At 43.7% G+C, this 24,943-nt stretch overlaps 1 protein-coding gene across 4 annotated transcripts in view; it reads right to left on the bottom strand.

Annotated features, from left to right (window-relative positions):
• Positions 1-11,976: 11,976 nt before the first annotated feature.
• The window catches only part of MPPED1 (metallophosphoesterase domain containing 1), a 41,632-nt gene continuing 28,665 nt past the window's right edge, over positions 11,977-24,943 (bottom strand). For 3 of the 4 annotated variants that reach the window (XM_072145359.1, XM_072145360.1, XM_072145357.1), the window contains 5 exons: positions 24,722-24,903; positions 23,346-23,571; positions 16,933-17,048; positions 13,813-13,926; positions 11,977-12,826 (listed from right to left, as the gene is read on the bottom strand). In XM_072145359.1, the coding sequence (XP_072001460.1) occupies positions 12,708-12,826; positions 13,813-13,926; positions 16,933-17,048; positions 23,346-23,571; positions 24,722-24,903 (757 nt within the window). In that variant the 3' untranslated portion in view covers positions 11,977-12,707. The remainder of the gene's footprint in view (positions 12,827-13,812; positions 13,927-16,932; positions 17,049-23,345; positions 23,572-24,721; positions 24,904-24,943) is intronic. The other variant, XM_072145358.1, reaches the window with a different exon arrangement.

Genomic DNA, 24,943 nt, shown 5'->3' with positions numbered 1-24,943 from the left:
CGTACACACCAAACACTAAATACACATACATACAGTATATAGACATCATACACACAATACACCATATACACACACCTACAGAATATACACACATGCATACATACAGTATATGGACATCATACACACCAAACACTAAATACACATACATACAGTATATAGACATCATACACACAATACACCATATACACACACCTACAGAATATACACACATGCATACATACAGTATATGGACATCATACACACCAAACACTAAATACAAATATATACAGTATATAGACATCATACACACAATACACCATATAGACACACCTACAGCATATACACAAATACATACAATATATACACACTGTACAAGATATACATACAGTATGTACACACCATAAACCATATACACACATACACCATATAGACACACACACACACATACATACAGTATGTACACACCATAAACCTTATATACACACATACGGCATATACATGCACACATACATGTCAAGCTTAGAGGTTGTGGATCCTCTGAACCACTGCGGACGATGACACAAGCCACTACCTGGGACTGGAGTCTAAGTGGCACCCGGTATTCACCAGAGCCCGCCGCAAAGCAGGTTGGACCTCAACAGGCGTGACTTGTACGCAGCGGCAGCCAATGTCGAGGTACAGAAACGGCAGGCAATCTCGTAGTCGGGGACAGGCTGGAGGTCAGGACGGGCAGCACAGGATCGGAGGCAGGCGGTAAAGGAGCAAAGTCAGAAACGGAACCAGGGTCACAACAGAAATACTCAGAAACAGCGCAAGGCATCAAAACAGCTTTCACTAGGGCTCTAGGCACAAAGATCCGGCAGGGTGTGATGGGAGAGGCAGGTTTAAATAGCCTTATGGGAAAATGGCCAGCACCAATTAATGGTGCACTGGCCCTTAAAATTTTCTGAGGCTGCCGTGCGCACGCCCTAGAACGCGTGAGCGGAGCGAGGCCGGGAATCGGGAGTGAGGACAGGTATGTGGCGCTGGCGCAGCGAATGCGGGAACGAGGGGCACGGGTGAGCCCACGACCCGCGATATGGGTCGCGGGACCACCTGTGACAATACATAAAGTGTATACACACCATAAACCATATACACAACATACACCATATACACAACATACACCATATACACAGGTACAGCATATACACACATACATACATACAGTATATACACACCATAAACCATATACACAACATACACCATATACACACGTACAGTATATACACACATACATACCATCATCACAGTATATACACACCATAAACCATATACACAACATATACCATATACACACATACATACATACAGTATATACACACCATAAACCATATACACACAGCATATACACACATACATACATACATACAGTATATACACACCATATACCATATACACACATACAGCATATACACACATACATACATACAGTATATACACACCATATACCATATACACAACATACACCATATACACACATACATACATACAGTATATACACACCATAAACCATATACACACATACAGCATATACACACATACATACATACATACAGTATATACACACCATATACCATATACACACATACAGCATATACACACATACATACATACAGTATATACACACCATATACCATATACACAACATACACCATATACACACATACATACATACATACAGTATATACACACCATATACCATATACACACATACAGCATATACACACATACATACATACATACAGTATATACACACCATATACCATATACACACATACAGCATATACACACATACATACATACAGTATATACACACCATAAACCATATACACAACATACACCATATACACACATACATACATACAGTATATACACACCATAAACCATATACACAACATACACCATATACACAACATACACCATATACACACATACATACATACAGTATATACACACCATAAACCATATACACAACATACACCATATACACAACATACACCATATACACACATACAGCATATACACACATACATACATACATACAGTTTATACACACCATAAACCGTATACATAAAATACACCATATACACAAAACATCTCAAGATACCTATCAGGGGCTGGGTCCTACTCCTTTTGGACCCCCAATATTGTCACATACATGAGCTCCAACACTAAAATATTTTACACACAAAAACTTAAAGTCATACACGTTCAAATGTTAGACCCCATTGACTTTCCCCTGGATAGATGGGGGGATTTACCATACGCTGGCACACAGTGCCCCAGTGTATGGCGCAACCCCCGCACCCGCCAGGGATTATCAGGAAGCTCTGGCCGACCTTGTGTAGAAAGGCGATTCAGCATGCACCAGTTTCGGGTATTGGGCAGGATAAATTGGCTAGATATTATTTAAGAGAAGAAGATCTAGATAGATAGATATGAGATAGATAGATAGATAGATATGAAAGAGATAGATAGATAGATAGATAGATAGATAGATAGATAGATAGATAGATATGAGATAGATATGAGATAGATAGATAGATAGATATGAGATAGATATGAGATAGATAGATAGATATGAGATAGATATGAGATAGATAGATAGATATGAGATAGATAGATATGAGATAGATAGATAGATATGAGATAGATAGATATGAAAGAGATAGATAGATAGATATGAGATAGATATGAGATAGATATGAGATAGATAGATAGATATGAGATAGATATGAGATAGATAGATAGATAGATATGAGATAGATATGAGATAGATAGATAGATATGAGATAGATAGATATGAGATAGATAGATATGAGATAGATAGATAGATATGAGATAGATAGATATGAAAGAGATAGATAGATAGATATGAGATAGATATGAGATAGATATGAGATAGATAGATATGAGATAGATAGATAGATATGAGATAGATAGATATGAGATAGATATGAGATAGATAGATAAATATAAAATAGATAGATAGATATGAGATAGATAGATAGATATGAGATAGATAGATAGATAGATATGAGATAGATGGGAGATAGATAGATAAATAGATATGAGATAGATAGATAAATATAAAATAGATAGATATGAGATAGATAGATAGATATGAGATAGATGGGAGATAGATAGATAGATAGATAGGAGATAGATAGATATGAGATAGGAGATAGATAGATAGATATGAGATAGATAGATAGATATGAGATAGATAGATAGATAGATAGGAGATAGATAGATAGATAGATAGATAGATAGGAGATAGATAGATAGATAGATAGGAGATAGATAGATAGATAGGAGATAGATAGATATGAGATAGATAGATAGATATGAGATAGATAGATATGAGATAGATATGAGATAGATAGATAAATATAAAATAGATAGATAGATATGAGATAGATAGATAGATATGAGATAGATAGATAGATAGATAGATATGAGATAGATGGGAGATAGATAGATAAATAGATATGAGATAGATAGATAAATATAAAATAGATAGATAGATAAATATAAAATAGATAGATATGAGATAGATAGATAGATAGATATGAGATAGATGGGAGATAGATAGATAGATAGATAGATAGGAGATAGATAGATATGAGATAGGAGATAGATAGATAGATATGAGATAGATAGATAGATATGAGATAGATAGATAGGAGATAGATAGATAGATAGATAGATAGATATGAGATAGATAGATAGGAGATAGATAGATAGATATGAGATAGATAGATAGATATGAGATAGATAGATAGATAGATAGATAGGAGATAGATAGATAGATAGATAGATATGAGATAGATAGATAGGAGATAGATAGATAGATAGATAGATAGGAGATAGATAGATAGATAGATAGATAGATAGGAGATAGATAGATATGAGATAGATAGATAGATAGATAGATAGATAGATAGATATGAGATAGATAGATATGAGATAGATATGAGATAGATAGATAAATATAAAATAGATAGATAGATATGAGATAGATAGATAGATATGAGATAGATAGATAGATAGATAGATATGAGATAGATAGATAAATAGATATGAGATAGATAGATAAATATAAAATAGATAGATATGAGATAGATAGATAGATAGATAGATAGATATGAGATAGATGGGAGATAGATAGATAGATAGATAGATAGGAGATAGATAGATATGAGATAGGAGATAGATAGATAGATATGAGATAGATAGATAGATATGAGATAGATAGATAGATAGATAGGAGATAGATATGAGATAGATAGATAGGAGATAGATAGATAGATAGATAGATAGGAGATAGATAGATAGGAGATAGATAGATAGGAGATAGATAGATATGAGATAGATAGATATGAGATAGATATAGAGATAGATAGATAGATATGAGATAGATAGATATAGAGATAGATAGATATGAGATGGATAGATAGATATAGAGATAGATAGATATGAGATAGATAGATAGATAGATAGATAGATAGATATGAGATGGATAGATAGATATAGAGATAGATAGATATGAGATAGATAGATAGATAGATATGAGACAGATAGATAGATATGAGATAGATAGATAGATAGATATGAGATGGATAGATAGATAGATAGATATTTGGCTTCTGCTGTCAGTGATTTTGTTCTTTTCTCTATCCCCCGGATTTGTTTTTCACCTTCTTTTACCTCTATAAACGTCTTGAGCTTCTCCCGTTGTTTCCGTCTTGCAGTAATCTCCTCTAAAAGCCGCGCACAATGTTCTCCGCGCTCCGTTGTTAGTCACTTTTTTATCTTTTTCTATGCAGAGACACTTGTAGACTGCTGCAGGAGCCACATTGCCCACCATAGAGCGTCGCTGCCAGTAATGGGGGGCACTTGTACGATCCATTCTCCCTCCAGTCAAGGTGGAAGGACAATACGGGAGCGGCGCTCATCCCCCGACCACAAAAACATCTATAGAAATCCCTGTATTGTTCACCTTCAACAAAGCTTGTGTTCTCACTCTGAAAGCTTTCAAGAGCCGCCATTATTCTAGTGCGGCCATGATGGAGACACATCCAACGTCTAAGTTATTCATTGGCCTTAATTAAAGTGAAAAGTTCTCTGTTGTTCTGCAATCCCTTCAACATTAAAAAAAAAGATCCAAAATACTAAGGACCTTAATTTCAGCTTCACCTAGTACCAACACTGATAAACAGTGAATGGAACTGGATGGAGACAGCGCCATTCTCTGTGTAGTGGCTGAATGGAGTCATTGCAGCTTAGCTACCTTTCATTGGAAAAGGAGCTGATCTGCAGTACCTGGTCTGACCACTACACAGGAAGTAGAGCTGTTGACTTCCTGTTTCATTCCTAGTTTAGCAGCTGCTATGATCATGTGATCTGTGAGGGTCCTGTGTGTTGGACACCCACCGATCTAATACTCAGGACCTATTAGTAGTTTTAGCCCAGAAAACCCCTTTAATGACAATATCTTACAGTCCTTGAGGTTATTAGATTTAGTAATCACTAGATATTTTCTTTACTTGTCAAGTAATTGCATGTACACTCACCGGCCACTTTATTAGGTACACCATGCTAGTAACGGGTTGGACCCCCTTTTGCCTTCAGAACTGCCTCAATTCTTCGTGGCATAGATACAACAAGGTGCTGGAAGCTCCTCAGAGATTTTGCTCCATATTGACATGATGGCATCACACAGTTGCCGCAGATTTGTCGGCTGCACATCCATGATGCGAATCTCCCGTTCCACCACATCCCAAAGATGCTCTATTGGATTGAGATCTGGTGACTGTGGAGGCCATTTGTGTCCAGTGACCTCATTGTCATGTTCAAGAAACCAGTCTGAGATGATTCCAGCTTTATGACATGGCGCATTATCCTGCTGAAAGTAGCCATCAGATGTTACAGGGTACATTGTGCTCATAAAGGGATGGACATGGGCAGCAACAATACTCAGGTAGGCTGTGGCGTTGTACCAAGGGGCCCAAAGACACCATGACACCACCACCACCAGCCTGAGCCGCTGATACAAGGCAGGATGGATCCATGCTTTCATGTTGTTGACGCCAAATTCTGACCCTACCATCCGAATGTCGCAGCAGAAATCGAGACTCATCAGACCAGGCAACGTTTTTCCAATCTTCTACTGTCCAATTTCGATGAGCTTGTGCAAATTGTAGCCTCAGTTTCCTGTTCTGCAGGAGATTGTCTTGACCATGTCTACATGCCTAAATGCACTGAGTTGCCGCCATGTGATTGGCTGATTAGAAATTAAGTGTTAACGAGCAGTTGGACAGGTGTACCTAATAAAGTGGCCGGTGAGTGTAGATGCAGCAATCTTCACCTGAAGACTGAATTGTGGTTGCAGCTCTGCAGTACATTGTGATTGTGCGCTCTCAGGAGTACTAGAGGGTGGGCATCACATGGGATGTGTTATTTGTGGTTTTCTCCTATAATAAAGTGTGGGATGTGTTAATTTTTGTTAATTTGTGGGCGTAGTTTGTTTTCCATTGTTGGTGGGTTTGGTTTATGACCAGGGGTGAACCAAGCCTGTCTGCTGCCCTTAGAAAGACCCCCCCCCCCCATATATGTAATATATCAGATACAGCGTAGAAAATAGCATGCCGCCATGTAGTATAAAATGCATATAGCCTGCCGCCGTGTAGTACAAAATGCATACAGCGTTCCGCCATGTAGTACAAAATGCATACAGCGTGCCGCCATGTAGTATAAAATGCATACACAGTACCGCCATGTAGTATAAAATGCATACAGCGCCCCGCCATGTAGTATAAAATGCATACAGCGTCCCGCCATGTAGTATAAAATTAATACAGCATACCTCCAGACCGGAGCCAGGGGGACTGTAGCCGGGGGAGGACCGTAGCCAGGGGGGAGCCGGAACTGGGAGCTGAGAGGAGTGTGCGGGGAGTGGGGGAAGGACAGGGAAAGGACAGGTGGGGCCACGGTTATGGGGCTGTGAAGGGTGGTCGGGGGGAAGTGCCAGCCAGCGGTCATGGGAACGTGCCGGCTGGCGGGAGGGTGATGTCGTGGGGAAGTGCCGGCAGGTACATGTGCTGGGGGCGGGCTGAGCATGTGCCGGCGGGATGCCGTGCGGATATTTTGGTGGGCAGAGGATGTGCCGTCCGGCGGAACGTCACGGGTAGTTGCCGGCGAGTAGGTAAATGTGCCGGGGGTGGGCAGGGGATTTGCTGGAGGGTGGGGAATGTACCGCCCGGTGGGCAGGGGGATGTGCCGGCAGGCTGGAGCATGTGCCGGGCAGCGGGGCGTGAACATGATGCCCGCCCACTGTCCAGCAGGAGGCACGCCGCCTGAGGCGAGATTCTCAACTCACCTCATGACAGGTGCGCCCCTGTTTATGACTATTGGTTGGGTGGTGGTTGTGACATTTACTGCTATTCAATTATTTTTGTGCCACGTTATTGTTATTTCTCGAAAAACAAAGTATTGTAAGTGTGAATGGTGCTGGACCATCAGGTGAGTTATTGTAAATATTCTGTTTATATTGTATATAATATTTGGTTTATGTTATGTTGCATACTTTATATTTCAATTAAAGATCTACACGATGTAACTCAGGATCAGTACAGGATAAGTAATGTCATGAATGTACACAGTGACTGCACCAGCAGCAGAATAGTGAGTGCAGCTCTGGGGTATAATACAGTATGTATTAGGCGGGAAGGATCTAGATCGGGAGGTGATGTCGGCTTTCCTGGCTGAAACTGTCCCTGAGCCAGGAGTAGACCCCTCTCTTGATGTTTTGACCGAAGTGATCAGGGAAGAGGACGTCAGCCTGGCGATTGAAGGGCTCGCCCTCAAGAAATCGCCAGGTCCAGATGGCTTAACATCTGAGTTTTATAAGACCTTTAAGGACGACCTTTATAAGACCTCTGAGGTATGGCCTGCCGGGGGAGTTTGTCAATTGGCTAAAGGTTTTGTACGCAGGGGCAGAGAGTTTCCCGCTTGTGATTGGTTGGATTGGCCGCTCTTTTGAGGTCGGGTCTGGTGTTCGCTAGGTTTGGCCTCTGAGCCCACTACTGTACGTGTTCGCGATTGACCCATTCCTTAGGAGGGTTGATCGTGGGCCGTTGGTGGGAGTCGTGATGGACCGGGCAGCACCGGAAGCCACTCTAAGGGTGGTAGCGTACGCGGATGATGTCTACCTTTCTTAATATCAATGTAGCAAACCTCTGGAAAGAGAGGGCTCCTCCGTGGGTATACTCCTGCAGGGGATGGTTTCGGCCTTTCTTCCAGGAATGGGAGACAGGAGGACAAGTGAAGGATCTTCGCACACCGCATGGGCATCTTCCGGCTTACGCTACCCCGGTTCTGAAGGTGATTCGCCGGTGGGGTCTGGGAATGTGTGAGATCAGGACCATTTCGAGGAAACTCCTTGACAAGAGAGTTCTGTTGACCCATTTCCAGAAGCCTCTGGCCCTCAGGGATTGTCCAAGTCGGGATCTTGGGGTGGGTTTGAGTTTATTGAATTCCATCAGGATCCCCTTGAAGTTTTGGGACGTGACTTGGCGCTGCTTCCATGGAAAGCTGTGTGTGAGGGACAATCTGAAGTGTAGGAGCTCTGAGGAAAGGGGTTGTCCCCGGGAGGAGTGCGGTGGCCTGCTGGAGAGCATGGACCACTTCCTGCTTCAGTGCCCCTTTAACACAGAGGTGTACAACCGGGTGGGCGCTTCCATCCATTGGCCCGGGTTGGCCGGTCTCTCCTATGCGGAGTGGGCCTATGGAGCATTCAGAGGCCTGGGTGGCCGGGACCGCTGCACTTTATTCCTAGTTAGTCTAGTGGTCAGGTACCACACGTGGAACGCACAGTGTTTAGTGTCGACGCAGCGTAAAATCCTCCCGGTGGATGAGGTGGTTAGGAACATTCTGGGTGACCTGGTGAAGGTGCGCTCTCTGGAGTATGAGAGGCTGGGCACGGGGAGGGCCTCTCTCCTTTGGAGGGGGTTCTCCTTTAGTGTCCCTTAGTCTGTCATCTCCTCTCCTGGTGTTGGGCTGATGCTGCACAGTAGATTTTTGTTTTGTATTATGAGTATATAGTACATTTGAATGAGTTTAGCACGTACTCCATAGAACTTAAGGAATACATTTTAATGACAACAGAATTTCTTTTGGAAAATAATTTTTTTATGTTTAATAATCACTATTATTTGCAAGTGGAGGGGGCCCCTATGGGGGCAAAATTTTCCCCCTCCCTTGCAAACATTCACATGATACAATGGGAGAAACAGTACATTTTTTGTGACAACAATCCACACAGGTCGTCTATAGGGTGGTTTGGCCGCTATATAGACGACCTGTTGTGGATTTGGAACGATACTCCACTGGAATTTGAGAAATTTGTTTCCTACCTTAACTCTAATGAGATGAATTTAAAATTCACACATTTCTTTGGGGGCCTTAGTATAGATTTTTTGGATGTTACTTTGGAAGCTAAAAAGGGCATAGTCACAGTATCCCCCTTCCGCAAACAGGTGTCAAGGAACACTATTTTGTTGTCCACGTCGTGCCACCCGAAGCACGTCGTGGACAACATCCCCTTCGGGGAATTGATTCGTATCCGTAGAAACAGCTCCACAGATACTATATTTCATCAGCATCTAAAAGATTGGGAACATAGGTTACTAGAGAGAAGGTATAGACCGAAGATCTTGTCTTCTGCTAAAAAAAGACTGAGCAACATACAAAGATCCACACTCTTGAAAGACAAACAGCACAATACTTCACAAAAAGGAGGTGAGGGTTTGACTCCCATCCCATTCACTACTACATACAGTAACCAGTTTCATCAGATTAAAAAAGTTATCAATAAATATCTTCCAATTTTGGAACAAGACAATGATTTGAAAATCTGCCTCAAACGGGGAGTACGGTTTAGCTCCAGAAAGGCCCCAACTATTGGGTCTCTGGTGTCCCCAAGTCTATTTACATCCACTGAGAGCAACACTGACGACTACTCCTGGTTACATCATGTGGGTAACCACAAATGTGGTCACACACGATGTATAACATGTGGTTTTTTAGTCACGACCGACACCTTTACATCGTGCACAACGAATATAAGTTACAAAGTACAGACATACGTTAATTGTAACACATGTAATGATATACCTCATTACATGTATTATTTGCAACAAACGATACGTAGGATGCACCACGAACTCATTGAAAACAAGGATCAGAAAACATCTCTCTGACATTAGGAACACTAATCTAACAAATATCTCTGCGGCTTCTAAACATTTCCGAAACATCCACCATGGGGATACCAGCTCCTTTAAAGGGGTTGTCCGAGTTTAAAAAATAAAATAAAATATATGTGGCCAGGAGGGGGGTGACTAAAACAATAAAGCTGTACTTACCTCCGGTGCCCTCCGGTATCCAACGCTGCTGTCGCTCCGGTCCGGGCGCCATGTAAACAAACATGGCCGCCGGAGCAGCGCTGGACTCCCGGGCACACCTATCCGTCCCTATACACAGCATTGTGTATGGGGGCCGGAAGGTTGTCGGGTCCAGCCGGAACTGAGTCCAGCGCTGCTCCGGCGGCCATGTTTGTTTACATGGAGCCCGGACCAGAGTGACAGCAGCGCTGGATACCGGAGGGCACCGGGAGGTAAGTACATCTTTATTGTTTTAGTCAGCCCGCTCCCGGCCACATATAATTTTTTTTTTAAAACTCGGACAACCCCTTTAAGTGGATGGGCATAGAAGAGGTGAAAAGACCAACTAGGGGTGGTGACCACAAGAAAAAGCTGATGAATAGGGAAACCTATTGGATGTTTCTTTTAAAAACTACACAACCGTTTGGTTTGAACCTAAGACAGGATTTAATCCTGTGCTATTAGAGGTTCCAGGCATTTTACATCATATGCATCTTTTCTCTTATATGACTTATATACGCCAGCAGTGCATTATACAGTTTGTGTAGGTACAGGCCTGGATTTATGTACCTGTATTATATCGATCAGGTAGCTAATAGCTCGTGCATTCCAATATTATTGCTTTCTTGCATTTATATACATTTTTCTTCTTACCAATTAGCGATTGGGTCCTCATGTTTGGCTGCATAAGTCATTTTTTACCAGGTTCCGAGTGTCAGTGCGCCTTGTATATGCATATTTATTTGTTCATATCTTGTATTTGATATCATACAATAATTTAATACAGGTGCGCATTATTGTCCTTTTCCACATAAAACTTTTTCAGGTTGGTTTTAACGATTGTAATTATGTTTTTAACTTACCACGCTGTTGTTGGGGGGTGTGACTGCCCCGATCATGTGATCCAGTCACGTGACCGTCACATTCCGTGTCCGTCATGTGATTTGGGGGCGTGGTCGAGACGTCACACGCCACTGAACAGCGCGAGGTTTAAATAGAGGTAAGAACTTCTTGTAGATGTATCCATGACTAAGCTCGTCTGAGCGAAACGCGTTGGATTTACCCCGTGTATCCTTGTATGTGCACACTGCCGTGTTATGATTTTAAAGAGGAACAAATAAAAGAACAGAATTTTTTCATCTTTATACCACAAACGTCTCCGGAAGCGCTGGTTTTTCTACCCTTTATGAGTATATAGTGATATAGGGGCTGCAGGCGCCGAACCTGGGCTTTATGTGGTTGGTTTATATGATTGTGTTATATTTTCATCATGTTGTAAATACTGTATATATTGTATATAGTGTGGTCTGGGATATAGTGTTAGGTTGGGAGGGGGGTGATGGTGGTGGGATTTTGGAACTGATATTGGACACTGGTTTGGACTTCTTAATGCAAACTTTGGACATTAGACCAGTGTCTGAGGGGGGGGGGGGGGGGGGGGGGGCATGGGATTCAGTTTAGTGTAGGGTGCATTTTATTAAAAAAAAAAAATGTAACTAGAAGCAGAATAGTGAGTGCAGCTCTGAATTATTTTATTTATGTACAGAAGAAATAAAAATGAAGCAGTAACAAGGGAAAAAAAATACTTGTTTTGCATTCAGGATGAAATAATAACAATTCAGCGCAACACAACAAACAGAACCTGTGCGTGGCAAAAAAGATGGCGGCGGCAGCAGCAGCAGCAGCGCCCCCAGCAGGACGCAGAGTGCAAGTAGTCACCTTAGCAGATCAGATATGAAAGTCTCCTTTTAATGAACCCCTTAGTAGATGAGCAGCCGGTTTGAGGGGTGTAAGGAGTCTCCCGCATCTCTTGGATTTTGCTAATGTGACAAAAAGTTAATTTTTATTTTAGATTTTTGTTGTTGTTGCAGTTTCTGTGCTTTTAAACAATGATAGCAGCAGCGTCAGTCGCTGTGTGTGGATCCTTAGATCGTGTGCAGCATGATGACATCATGATGACATCACAGTTCTCCAGATGGGTTTAAGGTTGGTGATGATTGGTTCATGCTGCGGCCTGGTACTGAAATATCCACCTGCAGTCCAGCTACACCCAGGTATGTACATCACACACGTATGTGGTGCCTATGGTCCCAGGTATGTACATCACACACGTATGTGGTGCCTATGGTCCCAGGTATGTACATCACACACGTATGTGGTGCCTATGGTCCCAAGTATATACATCATACATGTAGGTGGTGCCTATGGTCCTAGGTATGTACATCCCGATGATGATGATGATCACGTGTTCCTTGGGTTGGGCAAGTCAATAACTATGGGTGGATTGACCGGCTGGTAATTGACTGTACATACAGAGGAGTTAACGTACGTGGTGGTGCCGTCTGCCATGACGCCGTAACCTACAACATAACGAATATAATATTCAGCAAAATACTAGGACTCAGATTTTACCCCATTAAACTTCCAGGCCCCTCAGGCAGTGGATGAAATGTGCATTTTAGAATTCCCACTTTAATGTGAAATCTAAATAGAAGAGAAGAGTCAAATTTTACCTGAGTTGAGTCAAGTTTAGAGGCTGCAGGAGTAGAGTCACTTCAGACCCCCCCTACCTTCAGTTCTATAGCACCTGCATTAAAGATAAGATTCTCATCTTTAAGACCACATCAGGCTTGTGGTTCTGTGATCTACAGAACCAGAGATACGGACAGTTAAAAAATGGGAGGCAACTGCATCTTTATCTGTAGCTCGCATTGGCAACTATGGAACTGCATGTGTCTTTGGTTCTGTAACTCACTGTAAATCTGGAAGATTAGATTCTTATCTTTAATATGTCACTAGCAGCATGTTTCTGTGTGCTATAGAACCGAAGAGACGTCTGAAGTGACTGCCCCCCCCCCACCTGTATCTCTGGTTCTGTAGATCACAGAACCACAAGCCTGATGTAATCTGAAAGATTAGATTCTTATCTTTTCGATGTCACTAGCAGCATGTTTCTACGTGCTATAGAACCGAAGATGGAGATGTCTAAACTGCCTGCCACCACACTCTGAATGTTCGACCCATATTCCAGTTCTGTAGATCACAGAACCACAAGCTTGACAGGATCTGAAAGATGAGAATCTTATTTTTCATGCAGAATGCTGTAGAACTGAAGGGGTGTCTGAAGTGACTCTCCCCCTGCAGCCTCTAAACTTGACTCATCTCAGGTAAAATCTGGCACTTCTCACCTCATTATCACATGACTGTGGAGGAGATATATTTTTATTTTTCATAGGTAGATGGGAGAGATTTGACATCACTGACCTCAGCGGTTTGGGAGTTTAATGGGTTAAAATCTGGTGACCGATTCCCTTAAAGGGGTCATAACCTTTTAAAAGGGCCGTACCTTCATGGATGTGTCCAAACACGTGTAACCTGGGCTGGACTCTCCTCTGGACTGTGTTCAATAACTCTACACATCCCACTCGCTGTAATTTCTTGGGCACCCAATCCAAAAAGCCTAAAAGAAAAAATATATAAGAAGTAAAAGCAGCAGATTACACCCTAAGGGGGTGTCTGAACCCCATCTTAACCCTGACCCTAGGGTTCGCTCACCTCTTCTTAAGACTCAGGAAGTGCTGGATTCGGAACCAGCATTTTACCCACCAGATAATCCCTTTACAACCAAATGCAGTGTATAGAGCTCCCTCTACTGGTGGCATTAGGTGGTTATCTTTTACATCTACATGTCTGCAGCTGAGGATTCGGATCTCTGTATTAGTAAAGCAGTTCTGTTACCCTTCTAAAGATGTACTGAGAAATGATATTGGGCCCGATGTTATTGAAGTGATTTAAAGATAAACGTGAAGTTCCTGCGCGGTGATTATATATGATAATATTGCCGGAGATGATATGTTATTAGGTATTTGGCAGTCAGAGCTGTATAATAATCACCTGCTGCTCGTCTCTTATGTCTCTAGTGCAGTAACCCGGCCGCCAGCGGGAATTATTACAGCGCATCAATGGCCGGTATTATGGATCTGCAGTATTACACACCCCGGAGCAGCGCTCAGCACTGCCGCACTGTGGGTTTTATACATTCTAGAACTATAAAAATATAACAATTGTCCGGAACCTCTGCGAGCGGCTACTGAACGGCGACAGATGAAAGGCCGGAGACTCATCCTAAACCGGACACATCCCCATCATATCCTGCGAATGCACATTGCGTCCTATGGTCGCCCTATCCGTACATTGGGGGTCATTTACTCAGGGCCCGATTTGCGTTTTCCCGACGTGTTACCCGAATATTTCCGATTTGCGCCGATTGTACCTGAATTGCCCCGGGATTTTGGCACACGCGATCGGATTGTGGCGCATCGGCGCCGGCGTGCACGCGGCGGAAATCGGGGGGTGTGGCCGAACGAAAACCCAACGTATTTGGAAAAACCGCCGCATTTCAAAACCGAAAATGTGTCGCTTGGCAAGCGCTTACCTTCACCTGGTCCAGCTCGGTGTATTACTGTGCGTTCAGATTATTTTCAGCGCCACCTGGTGGACGGCGGAGGAACTACCTTCATAAATCCCGTCCGGACCATCGCGAATGGGCCGGGTAAGTAAATCTGCCCCATTGTGTCCTGCGGCCGTTCTATCCGTACATTGTGTCCTGCGGTTGCCCTATCCGTACATTGTGACCTGCGGCTGCCCTATCCGTACATTGTGTCCTGCGGTTGCCCTATCCGTACATTGTGTCCTGCGGCTGCCCTATCCGTACATTGCGTCCTGCGGCTGCCCTATCCGTACATTGTGTCCTGCGGCTGCCCTATCCGTACATTGTGTCCTGCGGCTGCCCTATCCGTACATTGTGTCCTGCGGCTGCCCTATCCGTACATTGCGTCCTGCGGCTGCCCTATCCGTACATTGCGTCCTGCGGCTGCCCTATCCGTACATTGTGTCCTGCGGCTGCCCTATCCGTACATTGTGTCCTGCGGCTGCCCTATCCGTACATTGCGTCCTGCGGCTGCCCTATCCGTACATTGCGTCCTGCGGCTGCCCTATCCGTACATTGCGTCCTGCGGCTGCCCTATCCGTACATTGCGTCCTGCGGCTGCCCTATCCGTACATTGCGTCCTGCGGCTGCCCTATCCGTACATTGCGTCCTGCGGCCGCCCTATCAGTACATTTTGTCCTGCGGCCGCCCTATCAGTACATTGCGTCCTGCGGCTGCCCTATCCGTACATTGCGTCCTGCGGCCGCCCTATCCGTACATTGTGTCCTGCGGTTGCCCTATCAGTACATTTTGTCCTGCGGCTGCCCTATCCGTACATTTTGTCCTGCGGCTGCCCTATCAGTACATTTTGTCCTGCGGCTGCCCTATCCGTACATTGCGTCCTGCGGCTGCCCTATCCGTACATTGCGTCCTGCGGCTGCCCTATCCGTACATTGCGTCCTGCGGCTGCCCTATCCGTACATTGCGTCCTGCGGCTGCCCTATCCGTACATTGCGTCCTGCGGCTGCCCTATCCGTACATTGCGTCCTGCGGCTGCCCTATCCGTACATTGCGTCCTGCGGCTGCCCTATCAGTACATTGCGTCCTGCGGCCGCCCTATCAGTACATTGCGTCTCGCTGCCGCCCTATCCGTACGTTGCCTCCTGCAACAATGTAAAATTGGAGTGTTACATCTAGTCCACCCAACTAAAAACCTGGAGCCCTCTGTTCCAGCTGATACAGGTGGATCCCAGTCCCATATACTGTATATGGCAGGGACCTCTGTATGACACATGAAAGGGGTTATCTGTATTGGGCCTCCTCTTCCACAATTTTTAAGTCCTATAAGTAACGTATGAGTCTTCATGGCACAGTTTGTGCCGGCAGTGTGAAGGTTAACTATAACAATGTGGCGTATTCCATCCCGCCGGCGCCGTGCGATTTCATCAGCGTCTCTTACATCCAGTAAATAGCGATATAATTGTTCCCCGACAGTCCCCGTCCTATAGGACGAATCTCATTGGTTTCCTTTTCTGCGCTTCCAAATTTATCATCTGTTTCAAAAGCAGCTGCCATCAAGAGGAAGACAAAAAGATCAATCCGCTTCCTGAATGGCGCTTCCTAAGCCTCCGAAATCAAGACGCCCGGGGGATGGTAAAACTCCGATGCCAACGCCACATCAGCTACTAAGGGGTTTCACCGAATGACAGTATGTGGGGGTGTCATCTATGAAATGTAGCACTATTGTCCCCCATTATAGTATGTAATCCCTTTAAAATGAATTGTGTTGAGCTGCAATACCAGACAGTGCCTGTAAACAAGAGTGGCGCTGTTGTGAGTGATTGGCGGTCTCTAGGGACCAAATCTGTGATTGTTTAGCTAAGGGTTAATGTCGCGGGAGTAACTTTAAGCTCCTAGGCCCCGAAGTAAAACATGCGTTTCTATGCAGTATAGGATCCTCGTGGCACAGCTGCTTCAGTACCTCTATCCATAGTTGAAATTTCGAGGGTTTTTCGGGTAAATTTTGTAATTTCTTACCGAGGGGCGGTCCGTGCGTTATAAGGATATCCGTGCTTTCCGGAATGAGGTTCCACTTGTCTAATAAAGCCTGACCACGGGGTAGGTTAAATCCCCATCCATAGAACCATGGCTGCCTGTAAAGAACAAAAACATGGCGTGATGAGAGACAGTCCACCACAGAGAGTTAAAGGGGTTGTAAAACATGGACGCCCTTGTGATCGCGCCAATTTTTTACCTCAGGTTTCTTCATAAAAATACCATAAAATGCTGTGTGGGACTATAGAATGGGTTCGTTAACAATTGGAATAATATATAAATCCTATATTCCCCACAATATCCGTTGATCAGTCAAGAAACATCAATTTTAGGGAATATTTGCATAGCTCCACCACCTTAAAGGGGTTGTATCACGTATTAAAACTGGTATGGACCCATAAGTGGCAGATTTTGGCGCATGCGCATTGTGTTACCAAGGCAGTACACTATAAACCATGTTTCATAGACTTAAAGGGGTCGTCCAGGGTTTCCCATTAGGCTGCGGTCACATGTCGCGTTTTGAACACGTTTTTTTAGCAGTCCGTCAAAAAACGCATGCGTTTTTGACAGGCTTTACCAATTATCCTAATTAAAACTGGTCAAAAACGCATGCATTTTTCGACGGACTGCTTAAAAACAGGCTAAAAGCAGGTTCAAATTGCCACGTGTGAACGCACCCTAAATGTGTCTTCAAGGAGGTAGAGCTATGCAAATATTCCCCAAAATAGATTATGTCTATGTCTGGGTTTAAAACAGAGCTTGAGGTAAATATAGGATTTTCTATATTATTCCTATTGTTACCAAACCCAAACGATAATCCCACATACTTTTATGAAGAATCCTGAGGTAAAAAATTTGTCAAAACTGCTCCCAACAACAACCAATCAGATTATGTGTCTCCTATTTCCACTATGTGAATGAAATTGAAAGCTGCAACCCGATTGGTCAAAAAATACAATCCAGAAATACCCGCCATTTTATCTCCTCCTTAAATAGCTGAAGATTTGGCCTTAAACCAAGAAGGAGAAGGACGAAAAGCTGAATATTCACAATCTCGCACTAGGAAAATTTGCTTTTCTCTTCTGAGGTAACCGTTCGAATACATTTCATAGGCAGAATGATGGTTGCCATGGAAACCATCGAAAAATTTTCTTCTCAGAAACAGATGTCTCATTTAGTGGAAAATTAGAATGTAAAAAAAAAAAAAACAGACCCAAGGGAAAATTAATGCAAACTTTACCTATAGTCGGAGGTCTCCTATAACGCGATGGCGACAATGAGAAATTACTAGTACGACCGTAGAGCGATAGCTCTGATAGAGTGGTTACCAGTTTTTTTGGGGAGGGACAACAGTTTTTGGGGGGGCAAGGTTTGGGAGCCATATGTCTGTATCTGTATATGAATTTTTACATTCAATATCTACTTAAAGTGATCAGAAGGTTGTGGTGTAAAATATGCGCCCTCCTGCAACTTTAGCTAATAAGTCAGTCATCACCTCAGATACAACATCTGTATAAGTCTCCCGATTTCCATCCACTTAACTTAATTGGCCGCAATGATCGCGGTTATGACAGGGGGCGCACATGGCGGGATGTTCCGTATACCTACATCCATGTATCAGTGAAGGGAACGCGAGTGTCACGGTTATTCCCCCTCGCAGCAGATAAAACCACAGTAATTACGACATAATTCCTGCAGTGCGCGGAGGGGCTGCGGGCGGCGCTCAGAATAAATGAGATTTGTCATTCACTCAGGAGGAACCCCGGCCATAATACTGAAAGCCATCACCGCCTTCCTCTTAGGGCATCAATCTGGAAACTATTGGCTGGAACTGTGAAACTTTTCCCGAAGAGATGAAATAAGAATTATTTAGTGTACAGTACAAAAATACTGAAATATATAAAAACTTTTAAAGACATTGTTCCCCCCTGTAACAATGTCAGACGTAGCGCCCCCACTAACAATGTCAGACGTAGCGCCCCCAGTAACAATGTCAGACGTAGCGCCCCCAGTAACAATGTCAGACGTAGCGCCCCCAGTAACAATGCCAGACGTAGCGCCCCCAATAACAATGCCAGACGTAGCGCCCCCAATAACAATGTCAGACGTAGCGCCCCCAATAACAATGTCAGACGTAGCGCCCCCAATAACAATGTCAGACGTAGCGCCCCCAATAACAATGTCAGACGTAGCGCCCCCAATAACAATGCCAGACGTAGCGCCCCCAATAACAATGCCAGACGTAGCGCCCCCAATAACAATGCCAGACGTAGCGCCCCCAATAACAATGCCAGACGTAGCGTCCCCCATTACCAATGCCAGACATATTGCCCCCAATAATAATGTTGCACGTAGTGCCCCCAATAATAATGTTGTTGTACGTAGTGCCCCCAATAATAATGTCAGACGTAGCACCCCCAATAATAATGTCGTACGTAGTGCCCCCAATAATAATGTCAGACGTAGCGCCCCCAATAACAATGTCAGACGTAGCGCCCCCAATAACAATGTCAGACGTAGCGCCCCCAATAACAATGTCAGACGTAGCGCCCCCAATAACAATGTCAGACGTAGCGCCCCCAATAACAATGTCAGACGTAGCGCCCCCAATAACAATGTCAGACGTAGCGCCCCCAATAACAATGCCAGACATATTGCCCCCAATAATAATGTTATACGTAGTGCCTCCAATAATAATGTTATACGTAGTGCCCCCAATAACAATGTCAGACGTAGTGCGCCCCCAATAATAATGTCTGAGACGTCCAACAGTATCAGTTCACATAACAGTAGCAGACACAGAGCCTCTCTTAAACGTAGCCGATAAAACCCTTCCCTATGATATTAGAGTTTTTCAGAGACACCATTATGGGGGCACTGTGGCTTTCTTGTCACATTGCCCCATGATCGTGTCAGCCATATTGTCCCAAGAAGGACCCACACAACTATACCCCCATAACTGTACAAGTTATAGTTCCCCCATGATATCAGTCCAAAGTATCTTCTGCTTTCTTACAGTCCAGTGCACACAACGGTATCAGATACAGCCCCCATCACAGAGTCAGTTACAATGCCCCCATAATCATTGCAAATAAGTCGACATGCCACATACAGTGCCCCCACAACAGTATCAGATACAGCCTCCATTAAAGAGCATATAAGGGGTCCCCATAAGAAGCCAAATGATATGTCCAACAGATAAGTCAACGTTACTTTACCGGACACAGTCAGGGGTGCACCAGCCATGAGACGGGTGGAGCCACTTGCCTCAGGCAGCACCAACTGCAGCAAGATGGCGGGAGGCAGCATCAGGGGCACATTTATCTATACTAGGCCCCATAACAGTTTCATAGAAACAAGAAGAAATGTCCAGGTAACCTTACCAAACGCATTGCCCCCACCATAGTAGCCAATACAGCCCCTACAATCGAGTCAATTACTGGTCCTCAAATGATAGCCAAACCAGATACAGTGCCCCCACATCAGTGGCACACACAATCCCCATCATAGAACCAGCCACAGTACAGTGCCCCATGACGGCTTAAAGTAAAGTGCCCCCCCACTATCGGAAACTAGAAAGAAGTCCGCATAAGAATACTAGCGGGGGTGAACCTAAACTCTCCCCCTAGGAGTAATGTATCAGGTTGTTTCTTTAGTAAGTAGGTGCTGTCCCAGATGCGACCTGAGGCAAGAGGCTCAACTCGCCTCATGGCTGGTCCACCACAGAGTACTGGAAACAGTGTCAACATATACAGATACAGCCTCCTATGAGAAAGTCAGTCGCAGTTCCTCAAATGTCAGACACCCAAGTCCACACAATAGACTGAGGGCCCCCACGGAGGTAGCAAATTCAAACCCCCCACAAGATAACCAGGTCTGCTTCTTCAAATGTAGTGCCAGCCAGAATTACCCCATTCTAGTTAAAAAAAAAAAAATCAGTCTTTACAATGTCCAAAAAATGTTGACATTTTCTGTCGTGGCTTTACTGTATAGACTGGGACATGACAAGCAGAGCCATCTCATTATTATTATTATGAGAGCGTTAGGGATTTCATCTTATCTCCCTCCAACCTGCAAGGTTGGAAGCCTAAATATGATAACACTATTCTCAAGGGACAGATTTAACATTTCGGGGAGGGAGGGGGACCAGCATGGCCACACCCCCAAGCTTAACGCCATTACTCTTCAGTAGCCCTTCACGACTCTGAATCTGGCAAAATGGTGGTGCATTCAGTCGATGGCTGTGGGACAGACTGTCCCGTACAATTTTGGACTGTTGGGAGTATTAGAAGAGCTCATGCTTATGCATTATGGGCAAATCTATACCTTCTTCCCGAAGACCTTGATGTGTCTATGGACACTTTTCAGCCCATTCACTCCCATTCATTGCAGCTGCAGTAAAGCAAACACAACCTGCTGCAAAAACACAGACAAGACAGGAAGTGGAGCTGCCGCTACATCATTTACTGTAATGAAAAGCGGCAGGGATTTGTACAAAACCAACAGAGACTTTCAATTCGAGAACCTCTGAAAAAAAAAAACGGGAGCGTAATAAGCCGCAGATCGACTCCATCAGATTGGAAATTTTCAATGAAATTCCTCATAACAGGACAAAATAAGGTAAATTTCCATATTTATTTGTCATGTTCTCGAGTTTGCCGCCGGGGGCCATCGTGACTCCCGCAGATACAGATTTTTCCTTGAAGTAAGTAATCTGGAAAACAATTTACTTCCAGATAGCTGAATCCTTTCTTTATTAAGTCGTCACTCCGGGGGTCTCATATCCGTCCCCCGATTTACAGTACACAAGGACGAGCTTGTCTGAGCAGACACTGCCTCGTCTATGTTGTTTGTGTCATTTTATTCCCTAATACACAACGAAATCGAAAAAAATTCTTCTTGTTATTGTAAATTATCTATGTGCTGGGAGGAAACGCAATACATACAATAAGATTCTCTTAAAGGGGTTGTCCCATGATCATAACCACTGTCCATATGTCCTTCAGGGAGGGCGATGCTGGTTCTATCATGTACAACATAGAATAGTGGACACTGGTGTAATGCTCCATTTACCCTGCGGGGGCACTGTTGGGAAAATGGACTTTCATACAGGTTACAGCTAAGCTTTGGTGGTGTAACTTTAGGTCATCAAGTAAATGGAAACTCCCCTTCGTAGGTATTTGAGACACAGATACGATTGAAAAAAAGTATTAAAGAAAAAAAAAATTAGCTGATTTAAAACTTGTGCCATACACCATATCCCACAAAAAACAAGCCCTAACAATTTTTAATCTCAAAGTATTTGCCCCCATCTCTCTTGGTCCCCCATTTTTTCTATGTCTCTACTCTCTGTTACTTATCTTTCTATGCCCCCATCGTTCTATGTTGCCCCCCCACTTGTATTTTATGCCCCCCTTCCATCTGTATTTTCTCCCCCCATTTCTCCCTGTTTACCCCCCCATTAATATCAATGCTCACGTCTCTTATTGTTGCCTCTCCACTTATTTATCTATGCCCTTCATCTTTCTATGTTCCCCTTTCTCTTTCTAAATTATATAGAGTAGCTACTAGGAGCCATGAGCTCCCAGCTCCAATGTTAGCTCCGCCTCCACCCCTGTTTTGATATTGGCTCCACCCCAGGGGAAGAGTTGCCCTTCCTCCCTCATTGTGTTACCTCTTTACTTATCAATGCCCCTCATATTCCTATGTTTCCACTTCTCTTTCTAAATGAAAAGAAGCAGCTGCAAGGAACCATAAGCTCTCAACTCCGGTGTAAGTTCCACTCCTATTCTGCTGTTAGCTCCACCCTAAAGGTAGCATTACCCTTCCTCCCTCATATTATTGCCTCTTAACTAAATTATTTATGGACCTCATCTTTCTGTTCATCTTCTCTTTCTAAATGAAAAGAAGTAGCTGCTCCCAGCGTTAATGTTAGCTCCGCCCCTATCCTGCTGTTAGCTCCACCCCAGAGGAAGAGTTGCCCTTCCTCCCTCAAGGCCTCTCAGAGATATTTTGGATATGGGCAGCAGTTGGTAGTTTGGATCATGATGCTATATGAGCTGTAATGTTGCTCAGCTCCTCGGGGGTGGAGCTTATATTGATTTCATAATTCTATTAAAAATTAGGGTTGTGCTCCTCTGAATGGGCGAATTAATTGGTCAGCCCTAATATATGTCCTTATCACTAAGAAAGTATACTTCTACATGATTGGGTGGGATCATACCTCTACTCCTGGTATACAGAACCATATACAGTAACCCTTTATTATACTAGACATCAGGACACCAGAAGGTGTTAAACCTCCTTCCCTCTCTTCTTGCCTCCTGGATTGTTGCCCAAAGGGAAACGTTAGATTATACATCAGGCCTTTGCCGGTTTTAATAAGTCGTTCTTACCACGGGGAGCCGTAGATCCGGAATCCGCGCACAGTTACTTCAGAGTCTTGGAGATAGATGCAGTTTGTGAGAAGAGACTGAACGTTTTCATAATTCTCCGGCTTCAGCTTCGACACAGAAGGGAAATAATAGAAATCTTGTTTGATTAAGTCTGCCATGAACTCGTGGTCAAATGTCAACTCGTGATTGCCGGCAATTACTATCTTATACTCGTACGGGAGGCTTCCTAAGAGAGAAGACGTTATACCGCGTTAGATACGAAGGGTAAAAATAGCAAAACTCATCATTATATATAATAATAGAAAAAGCATTACATCATTATCAGGCTCAAAATATGAGATGGAATCTTCCAATAGTGTCAGTTATGCAGGGGTGGGGTTAGAGGCTCCTCGGGGGCGGGCCAGTGAGTTTCTATGCCTTAGCCAGGGGGCTCAGAGACAGGGCAATAACTTAAATTTGCTCCAAGTGACACTAAGGGGGACATCTGCTACTTATTAAAGAGACCCTGAACGTTTATAAAGATATGTAATAAAAGGGGTTTTCCAGGAAAGTTTCAGGGGCATGGGTGGCAAAAAAGAAAGTGGACTCCCAGTTCTTAGTCACTCAAGTACTTCCAGTCTTCAGCAGTTTCACCTGGCAAGAAGTGCCACTTTGGACAATCAGTGGCTTCCTCAGGGCCTCCAATGGCACAATGTAATGTCCTTTGATCCAGGAAGGTCACTGATCTGTCGAAATGGGTCCTGTGTCCGCCTAGCACTTATGGCTGGATGGAGGTGCTGAAGACTGGAAGTACTGGAGTGACATAGTAACTGGGAGCCAGTCGCTTTTTTTGCCACCCCAAACCCCACATAATTTTAAAGGGAAAAATATGGGAAAAAATATGCAAATTTGCATAAATTATGCAAAACATAAAATTGTTTCTATACTTGCTGCTCCTTATGAGTACAGAGCAAGGAATTAGGTGACATTAAGATCAAGAAAGATCACATAGAGGCTTTGCTCCTTTCCTGACAAGCAGGGCAGGAAGCTATGCCTATTGGCTGACTTGTAGTGATCAGAGATCTGGCTATAGAGAGTGACTGAACATGTGTGTCCACCAGCACTCAATAAGTGGACGTGCACATTGCTATACACTCTGAACACTAGGTGGCGCCACAATATGTAAGTAAATGTGATAGCTCCTCACTGGATTGTATTTTCAAAAGCATGTAAATGGAAAATATTGTTTATTTTCTATGCTCTATACAATAGATCTGATGTGGGACCGTCCCTTTAAGACCTATAGTTAAAATAATTTTAAACCCTTTTTAGAGTTCATATTTTCTGTCACCCCTTAAACATATTATGCCCCTTAAAGGTTATTCTTTGCTACCTACCGAGCCAGTCATTAAACTTCTTAACTTCACTCGGAAGTCCGAGCTCAGTAAAATCTCCGGCGTGGATTAAGACATCTCCATACGGCATTTGGATAAGGTCCGTCCTTGAGTGGGTGTCAGAAATGCATACGAATCGGGTGTAGCCGGGTGGTTTTGGAGCATCATGGGGCACAGGATCTACCCTGGAGGAAGATGCAATATACAGTATAGTGAGAGTTGTGG

This window comes from Engystomops pustulosus, chromosome 4 (genome assembly GCF_040894005.1).
Source record: "Engystomops pustulosus chromosome 4, aEngPut4.maternal, whole genome shotgun sequence".
NCBI lineage: Eukaryota > Metazoa > Chordata > Amphibia > Anura > Leptodactylidae > Engystomops > Engystomops pustulosus.
Note: the sequence above shows the minus strand (reverse complement) of the source record. Positions and strands in the feature narration are given on the sequence as shown.